This window comes from Littorina saxatilis, linkage group LG15, assembly GCF_037325665.1.
Source record: "Littorina saxatilis isolate snail1 linkage group LG15, US_GU_Lsax_2.0, whole genome shotgun sequence".
Lineage (NCBI taxonomy): Eukaryota > Metazoa > Mollusca > Gastropoda > Littorinimorpha > Littorinidae > Littorina > Littorina saxatilis.
The window spans coordinates 37158028-37172523 of NC_090259.1; the positions used below are offsets into that span (position 1 = coordinate 37158028).

Below are 14496 nucleotides of genomic sequence, written 5' to 3' on the forward strand. Positions count from 1 at the left end.
ATGGACGCAATCCTGAATCGATTATAGCCTATCAACATTTTGTTTAACTGACAAAACAAAATAAATCAAAATAAAGAAATAAATGAAAAGTCAAAGCATTGTTAAACCGGTTCATTTCATGCAGACTGCTGCAAAATGAGAAAAGGACACCGTGATCAAAAGACAGATTCTGCATCAGTACATCTGTTTCAAGATCATTGTAGTTTCTGTGCGGGTTAATTGTTATCATTATGCAAAACAACCTACCTGCTGCGGTTCAGTTTTGAAGATACTTGATTCACCTGTCGCAAGCTGTTGCATTGTCCCTGTTTAAATTAGCATTCATTTACACTTTATCTCAAGTCGACGTGAAGCCGAACTTTTTCTCCAGTGACATGAGGAGTCATTTTGAAAGGTCGAACGTTTGTAAAAAAAAATATATATATATCCACACAAAAAAAGCATGTACATGTATAAACAAATCTGTTGTTCTTCACTGTTTATTCAGGTGTTTCTTTCTGAAAGTGATCTCGTTTTATGTTGCAAACATATGACGGTTTATCATAAAGAAAGACAAAGACTGATCAGTTCTCTACTAGTACTCCTTGTTGTTGTCTTTTACAGCAGTAAAATGCAAGTCGTCGTGCACAGTATTCATTTGGGGGAAAAGGTTCGACAACTTTTTGTTTGGCTATGGTCAGAATCACAGCTTTTTTCCTCCGAAAGCGGCGTATGGCTGCCTAAATGGCGGGGTAAAAACGGTCATACACGTAAAAATCCACTCGTGCAAAAACACGAGTGTACGTGGGAGTTTTAGCCCACGAACGCAGCAGAAGAAGAAGACAGCTTTTTAGGAGTGAGTTTTTTTGAATGCATATTTTTGTTGGACATTTTAGCATTCAATGTAGATTACTGTTGCTGACTGCACTCTGAATGATTGAAAAACAATACATGTCAAATTATAACTGTCCCATTAAAAGTAGTGTTTAATAGGAAGTACCAAGAGCTTTCTCTTTTCTTTTCAGTTATATTTTGTGTATTCAATATGTGAATTTGTGTTTGTTTGTACTTCAGATAAACCAGATGGAAGCAGACACGAATTACAAGGTCAACAAACACCACTCTCACCTCCTTCAAACCACAACAGCCTCGCTTTCACGACGCAGGAAACGGACATCTTACAAGAAATCTACCGCGCATGCCCGAACCCGTCACATGACATATTGCAGCAAATCAGCAGGCAGCACGGTCTAGATGCCACACGCGTGCGCGTGTGGTTTCACTTGCACCGGAAGGAGAAGCAGCTGAGGGATTGTGGGACGGTTTACAACAGGGGAAGCAACTTGTGCAGTACTGATGGAATGGAGAGAGCAGTGCCTCCCCCTGGCGGATATCCACTTCCCATTGTGAATGAAGGTAGGACACTGGCTTGGTTTGCATCAGAAGAAAACTAGTAATCGTTATATTTAATTTAATGTAACGTTTAATTACTTGGATAAACAAATCAACAAGTAAACGTAAAACGATGAACAGCACGCAAAAGGATAAGGAAAAACGTGTTAGAAATGATAAAACAATTAAAAAAAAATTCAACAGACGTTTACCGTTGGTTTCTGGGGTTTTTTCCTCAAAGAAACTGATAAAAGTAGATTTATTTTTTATTTCCTTGGAGAGAAAAAAAAAACCACATCCAAAGGAACAAGACAATACAGTGCACATTAACCCGGTTAGAAGTGTAAATACAAATGGACTTTTAAATGGTGTCTGTGTGTGATTTTGTTCTCGTTAAATAAGTCTTACAAAAAAGAGATCTTTGCAGGCAATGTCCAACGGTTCTCATTTTCAATCAGTATTATACACAAGCGATCGGACTTTCAAATCAATAAGTATTTACAGACAAGATATTAATGATTACTCATATTCCTCAACCCCATGTTCTCCTTTTTCAGTGTCCCACGCTTCTTCAGGGCGGCTGCCTACGTCATCGCGCAGTGCCGTCATGTGTGACATGCCCTTTCCCGTGACGTCACCTCTACTTCCCAAGCAACCCTGCATGTGGCCCATGTCGGACGATCTTTGGCGTCCTGATTTTGTGCCTCCAAACGTGGATCTGAGTCCTTGTGACATCAAGAATGGCGAAGTTTGTGGCAACAGAAGAGGATTACCTCCCCCCTCGCCCGTCTGTGCTGCTGGAGGCGAGTTTTGTTACGAAAAGGGAAATAACTGTCAGCAAGGTCATCTGCAAGGTCAGGGAGATATGTCACTTTCATCATGGATCAACTGCTGAGCAATTTTTGCAATTGCACACTTTTGTTTTTTGAGTGCTCGTCCAAATCAAGCACACGGATTTGGCGAAGCAAGAAACTAGGAAAACGGGAAACGAGAGAAACAATCTACCTCAGAAGAACAAGAGAGAGAGAGAGAGAGAGAGAGAGAGAGAGAGAGAGAGAGAGAGAGAGAGAGAGAGAGAGAGAGTGTGTGTGTGTGTGTGTGTGTGTGTGTGTGTGTGTGTGTGTGTGTGTGTGTGTGTGTGTGTGTGTGTGTGTGTGTGTGTGTGTGTGTGTGTGAATGAATACCTTCGACGTTTTCACAGTAAAGATACGTTTTCTAATGTACAACATGTATTCCCTTTCTGATAAGATAGAACGACTTATGAGCAAGCACTTAGTATTTCAAGTTCTTCATTACGTCTGCGATGGGATCAATGCAAGAGAACACGGAGCAATCACTGAGAGAGCGTGAAAATATTAACGTAAAAAAAAAAAAAAATCTTGTTTCTGTCCATGCCGTTTGATCTCAGGAACTCTTCGAGGCTATGCAATAATCAAACGTTGTTTATGTATTCTTGTATGTAAGAGAAATAAAGTCTAATTTCGAAATACAATTTTTTTCTCGACAATATACGTCATTTGTGTGCGTGCAATTATTATGAGTTATTTCTAAATAACGGTTTTATTACCGTAATTCGACCCAAAGAAATTTTGAAGCGACCCCGCGAATTAGACAGAACAGCTGCAATGGGAACTTGAGCGCTCCTACCTAATTATGCCTGTCAGTCAAAGAATTCTCGTGACCTGGGTCAGCCAATCAGAGTAACACACCTGACGTGATGAATATTCACAGGTCAAATGCGTTTGACACACAACAACATGCGTTTCGGTTGCTTCGCTTTTTCTTGTTGAACAGAGAGCGACAGGTTTAGAACCGACTCCAGACGGATAGGAAATGACGTAAAAATACATTTGACATAAAGCGAGTGACGCAATTTTAGTTGATTTTTTCGAACTTAGATAATTTAGATTTCAAGTGAGCGGGGCGGCATTGTGCACACTCAGAGGATGGGCGGTGCCTTGCTGTTCCGTAAAGCACCCACCGACAAAACTCGCTTTTCGGTATTTTTTTAGATAAAGAGAGTATTATCTGACAGCATTTGAAGTGTCATTTTTTAGAATAAATCACGTGATATTGTTGATTTAAATTTTTACTTTGTCCTGTTAATTTTTAGCTTGATAAACAAAAAGGGTCCCTGCCTGAACGTTATAACATTTAGAGGGTCATCTAGAATCCGTCCTGATTGGTCAAAAAGCCATATGGGAAACTCAATTGGTAATAAAAGTCAATACCTAACGTGTGTGTGTGAGATTGTGTTTGTGTATGTGTGCATGTGAGTGCGTGCGCATGTGTGTTTGTGTCTGTTTCTTTGTTTGTTTCAGTTTGTCTTAAATGTATCTGTATTGTTTCTATGTGAGTTTGTTCACATTCACGTCTTTTTTCGCAGAACAACAGATCATGCCAATACTTATAATACAGTCTCACTGCCCAGCAAAAAAACATAACAGAAAGAAAGAGAAAGAAAGAAAAAACAACAAAGACACACACAAAAACACGAAACAGACCGTTGTACAAGTCTTTCCAGCCAAAACTAGAGAAACAACAAAGACACACACAAAAACACGAAACAGACCGTTGTATAAGTCTTTCCAGCCAAAACTAGAGAAACAACAAAGACACACACAAAAACACGAAACAGACCTTTGTATAAGTCTTTCCAGCCAAAACTAGAAAAACAACAAAGACACACACAAAAACACGAAACAGACCTTTGTATAAGTCTTTCCAGCCAAAACTAGAAAAACAACAAAGACACACACAAAAACACGAAACAGACCTTTGTATAAGTCTTTCCAGCCAAAACTAGAAAAACAACAAAGACACACACAAAAACACGAAACAGACCGTTGTACAAGTCTTTCCAGCCAAAACTAGAGAAACAACAAAGACACACACAAAAACACGAAACAGACCGTTGTATAAGTCTTTCCAGCCAAAACTAGAGAAACAACAAAGACACACACAAAAACACGAAACAGACCTTTGTATAAGTCTTTCCAGCCAAAACTAGAGAAACAACAAAGACACACACCAAAACACGAAACAGACCGTTGTATAAGTCTTTCCAGCCAAAACTAGAGAAACAACAAAGACACACACAAAAACACGAAACAGACCTTTGTATAAGTCTTTCCAGCCAAAACTAGAGAAACAACAAAGACACACACAAAAACACGAAACAGACCGTTGTACAAGTCTTTCCAGCCAAAACTAGAGAAACAACAAAGACACACACAAAAACACGAAACAGACCTTTGTATAAGTCTTTCCAGCCAAAACTAGAGAAACAACAAAGACACACACAAAAACACGAAACAGACCGTTGTACAAGTCTTTCCAGCCAAAACTAGAGAAACAACAAAGACACACACAAAAACACGAAACAGACCGTTGTATAAGTCTTTCCAGCCAAAACTAGAGAAACAACAATACGTACAATCCTTTTCCATCGAACCACCCAAAGAACGCTCAGGACCAATCAATTAATATTGATAATGCTTTGGGTGCCCATAACCCGCGAACAAGGTATTCCGATATCTGATACCCTCAGAAAATACGGCGGAAATTTCAATCTTCGATTTGGCATAGGGGCGGCTGGCAATTCCTTTGTGTGGTGTGTTTTGGGCACTTGAAGGTGCTGGGACTGAATAGTGTGTGTGTGTGTGTGTGTGTGTGTGTGTGTGTGTGTGTGTGTGTGTGCGTGCGAATGCCCGCGCGCGTGGGTGTGGTAGTGTGTGCATGTCACAGTGTGTGTGTGTTTGTGTGTGTGCGTATGTGTGAATGTGTGTTGGGGGAATAAGTCAGTGTGTGCCTGTCACAGTGTGTGTGTGTGTGTGTGTGTGTGTGTGTGTGTGTGTGTTTGTTTGTGTGTTTGTTTGTGTGTGTCCGTGCGTAAATGTGAGTGTGTGTTTGGAGAATGAGTCAGTGTGTGTGTGTATGTGTGTGTGTGTGTGTGTGTGGGGGGGGGGGGGTGTCAGTGTGTGTTAGTGCATGCATGCGTGCGTGTGTGTGTGAGTTGGGGGAGTATGTGTGTGTGTGTTGAGAGAGTCATTGAGTGTGTGCGTGAGTGTGTGTGTGTGCGCGTGTGTGGGTGTGTGTGTTTGATTGAGTGTGTGCGCGTGTGCGCGCGCGTGTGTGTGTGAGCGCGACCATGCATGCGTTTGTGTGTGTGTTGAGGGAGTGTGATGAGTGTGTGTGTGTGTGTGTGTGTGTGTGTGTGTTTGTGTGTATGCGTGTGTATGTGTGTGGTGTATGTGTGTGTGTTTGTGTGTATGTGTGTATGTGTGTTTGTGTGTATGTGTGTGTATGTGTGTGGTGTGTGTGTGTGTGTGTGTGTGTGTGTGTGTCTCGGGGTATAATACCATTTTCCTCTTTCCAACAAGTCGAATCATACACAACGATTTGTTCGATGCCCCCATTAAAGCATAAATGATGACTCTTTATACAACGTGTCGCACTCAAACGCTTTGTGTGTACCAAACCCTATGCGCAAAACACCTTGTTAATGAAGCATCACCTTAATTGCTTCAGCTCATCAATAAAGTATACACCGCAGTAATTATCGCGACAAATTTGGCGAGGAAAAAAAATAAACATCGGAAGCAAAATGACTTTGCACCATTGCAGCCCACAGGAGAAATATCGATAACGCGATGGCCCACCTCGCAAATTAAGCTTTGGTCATCACAGGCACCTGACATTGTTTCACGCTGCACAGGAAATACAGTCGAACCTGCCTTTGCGACCACCTCTCGAAAGCGACCATGTTTGTGCCCACAACGACCAGTCCCAAGGATTCCAGGCGAGCTTTTCAGATGCGTTGATATACATATATATAAAATCCGATTTTTACTTGCAGATTATAAAATGATTGCATTGTATTCCTCATCTTCTCCTGAATTCAAAATAAAAATAAAGATATTATTCACCTTTTCATGGCTGCACTTTTGGTCGGTCCCTCAGGTGGTCGTTATGAACAGGCTCCATTGTACGTGGAACTCGTACAACGTAGCGTGAAGCAAGAATAAGAGTGGTTTCACACAGTCTTCATTTCCAATTTTAAATGTGTGTGTGTGTGTGTGTGTGTGTGTGTGTGTGTGTGTGTGGGTGGGTGTGTGTGAGCGCGTGAATGCGTGCGTAAATGACAATAAATTGTATTCGTATTCACACACAAACACACACAAACACACACGCACAAACACACACACACACACACACACACACACACACACACACACACACACACACACACACACACACACACACAGGCTAATGATGTAAGCACCAGACAAAAGAAAGGGCAAACAAAGGTCCCAGAAATCGTGCCAGACGTATGCATGTCGTGGTTACAGCTATGCATTGCATGCATGAGCCAGCGATGCAGTCAGTTTCCATCAATATGTCATGCGTCAACGTCTAGTAACTGGTATATGTAGCGCTCACACATAAGCACAGACACGCACGCACCCACACACGCACCCACACACACGCACACACACACACACACACACACACACATACACACACACACACACACACACACACACACACACACACACACACACACACACACATGTATATATATATTTTATTATCGTCGAACTGCACACAGGCATAGCCGCTAAGGTTTTGAATGAAAAAGATGTTACATTATGAGTACGATATTGACTCTGTCACAGCAGAGGACACGTGCGCCTCGATCCAGACTGACAAGGCATTGTGACACAATCGGATCAAACTAAGAAGATAGGTTTTGTGTCACTCTCGTCTTCCGAATCATCTACTTACGCATGCTCTTCGCATGGGGGCATACTTGACTAAACATTCAGTCGGTGGACGTAATGCTGCACTGGCGACATGATGTTGTGCCGACAGAAATGATGCTGTGTTCCAGAAAACAGTTATTCCAGAGGGATGCTATTTCATATAGGCATATATATAGCAGAGACCTTGTGACAACGGACAGAATGTCAGGCGGACATTTCGACAGAAAAAACCCCACCATGGTAGCAGATGTACCGGTTGACCTTATTGCAACAGGGAATCATTCGGCGGCCGTTATGCCCAAGACATGCCCGAAGGACGTTATGCCACAAGTCATGGCAGCAAGAGTTCCGGATGACGTTATCTGACATGACGTATACATTCTATGGGCAGACCTTCCACTAATAATCGTGACGTTGTGCCGACAGACGCTATGTCTAAAGGACATTTACCTCACAAAAAGGACGTTTCGCCGACTGACGTTCAAAATGACGTCACTTGTGCCGACACTGAATATGGCAGCAGACGATGACAGAAATCGCTCAGAAAGTCTGCTGAAAAACGGCCTTGTCAACTCAACAACTCTGTACGCCAGACCTCATACCAAGCTTTCGCTGTTGAGGAGACGAATACAGTGGAAGCCCCTTTTAAGACCCCCCAAGTTAAGACATCCTCCATTTTCAGACCTTGCTTTTTGAGATTTTGTTTTCATAAGCTTTGTAATTTGACCTCCATTATAAGACTCCCCCCTTTTTAAGACCTCATTTTCTCAGATTTGTTCCAGGTCCTCACAGGGGGGTTCCGCTGTACGGAGCAACAAGGCACTGGATACAGAATCTCGCGTAGCGCGTCAAGGAACTGACCACTCTGCAACCTGAGCAGCGTCACACTCGACACACATTATGAACAGCGCTGCAACTAGTCACAGTCTGTCTTCATAGCGCAACCCTACGGAACTGTTATTGCAGCCACGCGTTTCCAGTCTCTGACTGCTGCTGCGGGTTGGAACTAGCGGTGATACTGGAGAACTTACAGTGTGAGTGTGTGCAGATCTATATGTCTTATATGATATTCACTTTCACGAGAACGCTAGATTGCAGATTGGTTCTCACTCGCGTGTGTCCGAGTCTGGACACAGAGTGGTTTCCGTGCAACTTCTGGCTTGATGGATGCTGCGTTTGCTCTAATTGCTTTTCTGGAGTAATTGTAATACTGTAGCTCATCACGTTGATCATCTTGCTGACTGGTTAGATTGTGAATGATGACCGGTGACTGATCACATTGAGGTAAGATGAGTCGGTACAAATGACCATTGGTATTGTGTGTGGGCACATTTATGGTATTGGGAAGAAAGTAGAAACTATGTAACCCACATTGTTGTCAACTGTTGTTTTGTTTGATGCTTTTTCCCTCAAACTACACACTCTGAACTGAAGTGTTTCATTTTTGAACACCCTTTCTGTAACCAGTTTTGAACCCTATGCGACACACTATATGTACTTGTAGTTCTGCTGGAAAAAGTTGCACACATCCTAAACACTCTTTAGTGTTTACCATGTGTGGTTGTTTTGCCTGTAGAACTGTATATTATGTCATTCAGTGTTTAAAACCGGTTGCAGAAAGTGTGTTTAAAAGTGGAACATTTCCGTTTAGAATGTAGAAACTAGTTGCCTAGCGACAAGCCGAACTGTGTGCATCGGTGTCTCAAAAGTTTAGTATAATACCGTTCAATTGTTCATTAACACTATTTATTTTAGTAATTTATCGTCTACATGTCCCGCTTTTTGGTTCCAGTATTGTAGCAGATATTCACGTAAGGCCCAAACAGTTACGGTAAAGGTTACCTGTCTAAATAATCAGGGTAGGTAGGCAACTTTTAAGTGCTACGTTTCACCTGTACGTTCTATATATGTGTGTGTGTGTGTGTGTGTGTGTGTGTGTGTGTGTGTGTGTGTGTGTATATATGTGTGTGTGTATGTGTATGTGTGTGTATGTATGTGTGTGTGTGTGTGTGTGTGTGTGCGTGCGCGCGTGCGTGAGTGCGTGCGTGCGTGCGTGTGTGTGTGTGTTTTAATTTTCTATCATCAAATTTTATCATTGGAGCATACAAAAAGCTGTTTCGTCGTTGTCAACAGTGTATTTTCCGTTCTTTGAAAAAAAAGTAAAGAAGAAAAAAAAGTAAGAAATGCATCCCATTGTTAATTATCGAGTAGCACGAGCTGCCTCCTTAGTTTCTGTCACAGTTTATCGAACAATGAAACAAAGACGTTGTTTAGGTCTCTCCTTTCTGTAAAACTAGCATCAACAGAAAGATCCCGATGAAAAATTGAGTAGTGTCGCACAGAGCTTAAAAGCATTTTAAAAGCCTTTGAAATGTATTAAACATTGCCAACATAGGGACACAGGTCGCCGTGAAAAATTGAGTAGAACAGCCTTTAAGTTTCTGTCACAATTTATTGAACAATAAAACAAAGACGTTGTTTATGTTTCTCCTTTCTGTAAAACTAGTATCAACATAGTGACACAGGTTTTACATTTCTGTCACAGTTTATGAAACAATGAAACAAAGACGTTGTTTATGTTTCTCCGTTTTGTAAAACTAGTATCAACATAGTGACACAGGTTTTACATTTCTGTCACAGTTTATGAAACAATGAAACAAAGACGATGTTTATGTCTCTCCGTTTTGTAAAACTAGTATCAACAGAAAGAAACACGATGAAAAATTGAATAGTGTGGCAAACAGCTTCAAGGCATTTTAACAGCTTTTGAAAAATATGAAACGTTGCCAAAAGCCTTGCGATCAATACCGAAAGAATGAGTGGTTAAGATTAATTTCAACATCAGTGGTTGAAGAGAAATAAAAAGCGATTTAAATTAAGGCTGTTCGTGTGTACATTAGTTTTCATGTAAACGGAGCAAAAGCCGTATTTGTTTATATCATAACACTGACAGATTGTGATGTAACAATTTAGTGAATATTAGACTGTCGGTAAACAAAGGAAAGCGGCGTTTTGACGTATTGTAGAGGAACAATTTACAATCAAAACACAAGATTTGAAGATTATTGGAACGTTTAATTATTGACAAAATAAAACGTTATATTTACAGTGCGTCGACCCACTAGTCTTGTAAGCAGACCGACAAACACTTATGGAACAACATTTAATAATGAACTTATTTCAAAATCGTCGATAAATCTCGCATGCAAGATGCTGGCGAGGTAAACGCCTCGAGGAACAACTCACGTTACTTCCAGGGAGGATGTCAGCATTGTTTGCGTACCATACGGGACTGTCATTTATTTTTTCCATGGATACTTTGAGCTTATCATAATCAATAGTTTCATATTAACTCTTCTATGTCCTTGACATTCTTGGCCAACCATGGCTTCCAAGCTCCTTCCTCACCCCCCCCCTCCTCTTTTTGCCTTGCGTTGATATTGTTGTAAAACATTCTATTTAATAACATTGATCTTACCGTGGAGCAAAAGTGATCGATAGTCGTCAATAAATCATTATTCCGCAACATTACTTCCAACACTCACACGTACACGATGTCTTCTGGTGTGTAAAATCAGGCACAGAAAGTCGCAGTGATATCGTTTGGTATCGGCATTTGGCAAAATCTCCGAAGCTCATTTCAAATCTCCCAAAACTTTGTCGTCATTTCGACAGAATTGCCGAAATTTTTACGGGGGGGAGGTTAATGCCCAGGACTGTGATTGTTGTGACTATTTTGGCCATCGAGTCTTCGCAGCTCTCGCGCGAGTCCGTTCCACATGCTTTGCTATGTTTTAAGCATGAACAAGGAATCAAAGAAGCCGTCCAATTGTTTTGATACGTTGGTTAACCATTTGAAAACGGAAACAAACTTGCATCGATCTCGAAAAGCATTAACTATTGAAGAGACAATAATAACCAACCATCTATATTTAGAGCATTGTCTCCCTTTGTTTCCTAGAGTGCCTCGCTGGATAGTCTCAGGGATCGCTGTGTCAACCCACGGCCACTGTAAGCCTAATGGAACGCGCTCAATAGTAATTTACCACACACTAAGTGCTATGGGGATCTAATTAGCCCCAGTCCTCAGCAGCCGAGTGTGAGACCCACAGTTTCATCGAACCATGCTTGGCCAGGTTCCTTACAGAACGCTGCGTTATTTGTCCCTTGTTGACGTGTGAACCTTGAAGGTTAAAGATGGCGGTCTTACTTTCCGTGTATGTCACGTTATCATGCGGCTATAATTTATTAGGTACGACGTCAGCCGGGCTTCTGCCAAAATAAACCCCGCACTGAAAAGAGATACGAATATATACAGGGAGAAAATCATGTCAATTTTGTGCAAGTAAAGCAGATTTGTGATGAAATACGATAGATTTTACCCGAAAACGCACAGAATGGTTACGTCTCTTGAATTAGAAAAGAAAGATTTTGCGATGAAGCGAATTCTTAGTCCAAATATCCTATTCAATCACGAATTAGACACTATGGAGTTTCGGGGGTGTCCAACGTTCGATCATCAGTACTTTGGAGAGGAGGGGGGATAGTCAGTTTGTACTTGATGTGAGATTAAGAAGGCCGGCTGACGTCCCACCCACAGCCTGTCATGTAATCAACCGACACAGGTTTGTCCAGGCTTTGACACGAGGTAGGAGCATCCCTCCACTTTGACACGAGGTAGGAGCATCCCTCCACTTTGACACATACCAACAATCCACAGCCTGTCATGTAATCAACCGACACAGGTTTGTCCAGGCCTTGACACGAGGTAGGAGCATCCCCCCACTTGGACACATACCAACAATCCACAGCCTGTCATGTAATCAACCGACACAGGTTTGTCCAGGCCTTGACACGAGGTAGGAGCATCCCTCCACTTTGACACATACCAACAATCAGCAGCCTGGCTGCTTTCTGTGCACAGTGGGAATAGTTTTGTTGACTGAATTAATTTTGCAGGTTGGTGAGTGTGTGAGTGAGTGATCGAGCGAGCGATGTGGTAAGTAACAAGCAAGCAAGCCAGCAAGCGAGTACATGTACAGCGTTGTTCCCTTGCCCTGGACTTCGGCCACTAACGCATACTTGTTTGATCTGACACATTAATCGGACCTGACCGTCCAATAGTTGTGATATTTAGGTCTTCTGACCAATGATTTTTTCTACTAGATGGACAAAGCCAGGACATTTGGACCTATACATATGTTCCATCCAGGTCTAAGTGACCTATTGAGGGCCAGATGCATAAAAAGCATATCTTTGAATATCTTGTCACCCTCGAAAAATGAAGAATTGTCATTGTCATCGGAGACTGGGAACAACACTGCAAGTAAGTGAGTAACTGCTACGATGTACCCAAGAGTGTCAAGGAAGGACGATGAAGGACGACACAAAGAACAGGATCATTATTCTCATTATGTACCGTACAAACCCAGCAAACACACAACGTGAATACGACGTTGCGAAAATGTGAATTTTTCGTGTCATTAGCAACGTTGCGAACTTTACGTGAAATTTACGTTGAGCCAACCAAAAAACGCAACGTAAAACCAACGTTGTGTCATTGTGAGATTTTGGTGTTCTTTCGACGTTGTAATACAACGTAAATTTTACGTGAATTTCACGTTGCATTTTGGTGTCTTACAAATGTTGCGAAGATTACGTGAAATTTACGTGGATCCAACCAAAAAACACAACGTGAAAGCAACGTTGCGTTACAGTTGTGTTTTTTTGTTTTTTACACGTTGGTACATAACGTAAATTTCACGTCGATTCCACCTTAAAAAGCAAGGTAAAATCGATGTTGTATTATTGTGATTTTCTGGTGTTCGAACAACGTTGGTATACTCACGTGATTTTCATGTGAAATTCACGTGATTTCAAAAAAAAAGTTAGTTTGATACAACAAACGTTCCTACAACGTAGTTTCAACGTAAACACACAACGTTGGGGTTTGATTGATCGCCAACGTGCCCTCAACGTGAAATCCACAACGTAAATCCTACGTCAGTCATTACCAATTTTTCACCTGCACGGTTTCGTATCGTTTATCAAAGAAATGTATATATATATAAAGCCTTTGAAAATTACGTAAGGTGAACAGATTTTCAAATACAGGAGATAGATATGTGCGAAACTATCACCGAATAACAAATGACTCAGTCAGACGTTATGAAATTAAGCGCCGATGTACCGCGCAATGTATTTGATTGCTTAATTTGGCGTTCCAAATGCGTCCGGTTACATTTTCTGGCATCATTAATGCATCAACGAGAATTGAAAAGTAATGCTAAAAATATAATTGTGTACGTTTAAAGTTGATCTACTGTGCTCATCCGAAACCTCTTGTTGTATTTTGTAAATTGGCGAGAGGGGGGCAGAATACATGAACCTAATCTCTGTGATTATCTATACGTGTGTGTGTGTGTGTGTGTGTGTGTGTGTGTGTGTGTGTGTGTGCGTGTGTGTGTACACGTGTTAGTGTGTGTGTGTGTGTGTGTGTGTGTGTGTGTGTGTGTGTGTGTGTGTGTGTGTGACATCAGTTTGTGTATGTGTGTGTGTGTGTGTGACATCAGTTTGTGTATGTGTGTTTGTGGGTGGCTGTGTGTGTATGTGTGTGTGTGTGTGTGTGTGTGCGTGCGTGTGTGTGTGTGTGTGAGTGTGTTTGTGTCCCTCGGCGCGTGACAATATATCTGCCAATAAGTTGAACTAAAACAGGGTTCAAGTGGGAATTACACCTGAAAAAGCAGGAAGGGAGCAGAATACATGTTATGAACTCCGTTATTTATTGTTTGAAATGTTATAACCTTGGAGAAGTCACCCTCGCACCCCGTCCTTAGTTTCTCTTGACCTACCTTTGAAGTATTCTTGAGGACATGACTAGACTACCCGATTGCGCCCATTGCACGGCATAAGAGAGCGCCGTTCCACCCTGCCGATTCCGCTATATCCAAGGGAGGTAATTTTTGAGCCAGCTGCATTGACTCGGCCAAGAACGCAAACTTTCTTCGATTAAAGGCATTGTAGCATGTCTAAAATCATGGGACTTGTGTTATCAAGCTTTTAAAATCACCAAGTAACTTTTAAGAATAGTTTCAGTTACATGCGAACTCATTCTGCTGAACGGATTTTGAGAGCCAGTACACAACAGCCTTTAAATGCACCTCTTTCCTTTTTTCATGTTCTTTTATGGTTTGCCGATTTTGTTAACATTTTTGCATTCATGATGAAGATTTTATGGTGACTGTACAGAAATGTACGTCCTCTAGTTTCTAACCTTCCAAAAATTGGGGCTGGGGGTCGCGGGAGAGAGAGAGAGAGAGAAAGAGAGAGAGAAAGAGAGAGAAAGAGAGAGAAAGAGACA

General features: G+C 41.6%; 1 protein-coding gene and 1 long non-coding RNA gene across 3 annotated transcripts in view; both read left to right on the top strand.

Moving 5' to 3' along the window:
* The window catches only part of LOC138949232 (LIM/homeobox protein Lhx3-like), a 44712-nt gene extending 41106 nt beyond the window's left edge, over nucleotides 1-3606 (top strand). For both annotated transcript variants that reach the window (XM_070321004.1, XM_070321005.1), the window contains exons 4-5: nucleotides 1054-1395; nucleotides 1929-3606. In XM_070321004.1, coding sequence (XP_070177105.1) covers nucleotides 1054-1395; nucleotides 1929-2266 — 680 coding nt within the window. In that variant the 3' untranslated portion in view covers nucleotides 2267-3606. The remainder of the gene's footprint in view (nucleotides 1-1053; nucleotides 1396-1928) is intronic.
* Nucleotides 3607-7089: 3483 nt separating this feature from the next.
* Nucleotides 7090-14496, top strand: part of LOC138949244 (uncharacterized) — a 28288-nt gene continuing 20881 nt past the window's right edge. Inside the window, exon 1 of the long non-coding RNA XR_011450207.1 lies at nucleotides 7090-8170. This is a non-coding gene — a long non-coding RNA (uncharacterized lncRNA). The remainder of the gene's footprint in view (nucleotides 8171-14496) is intronic.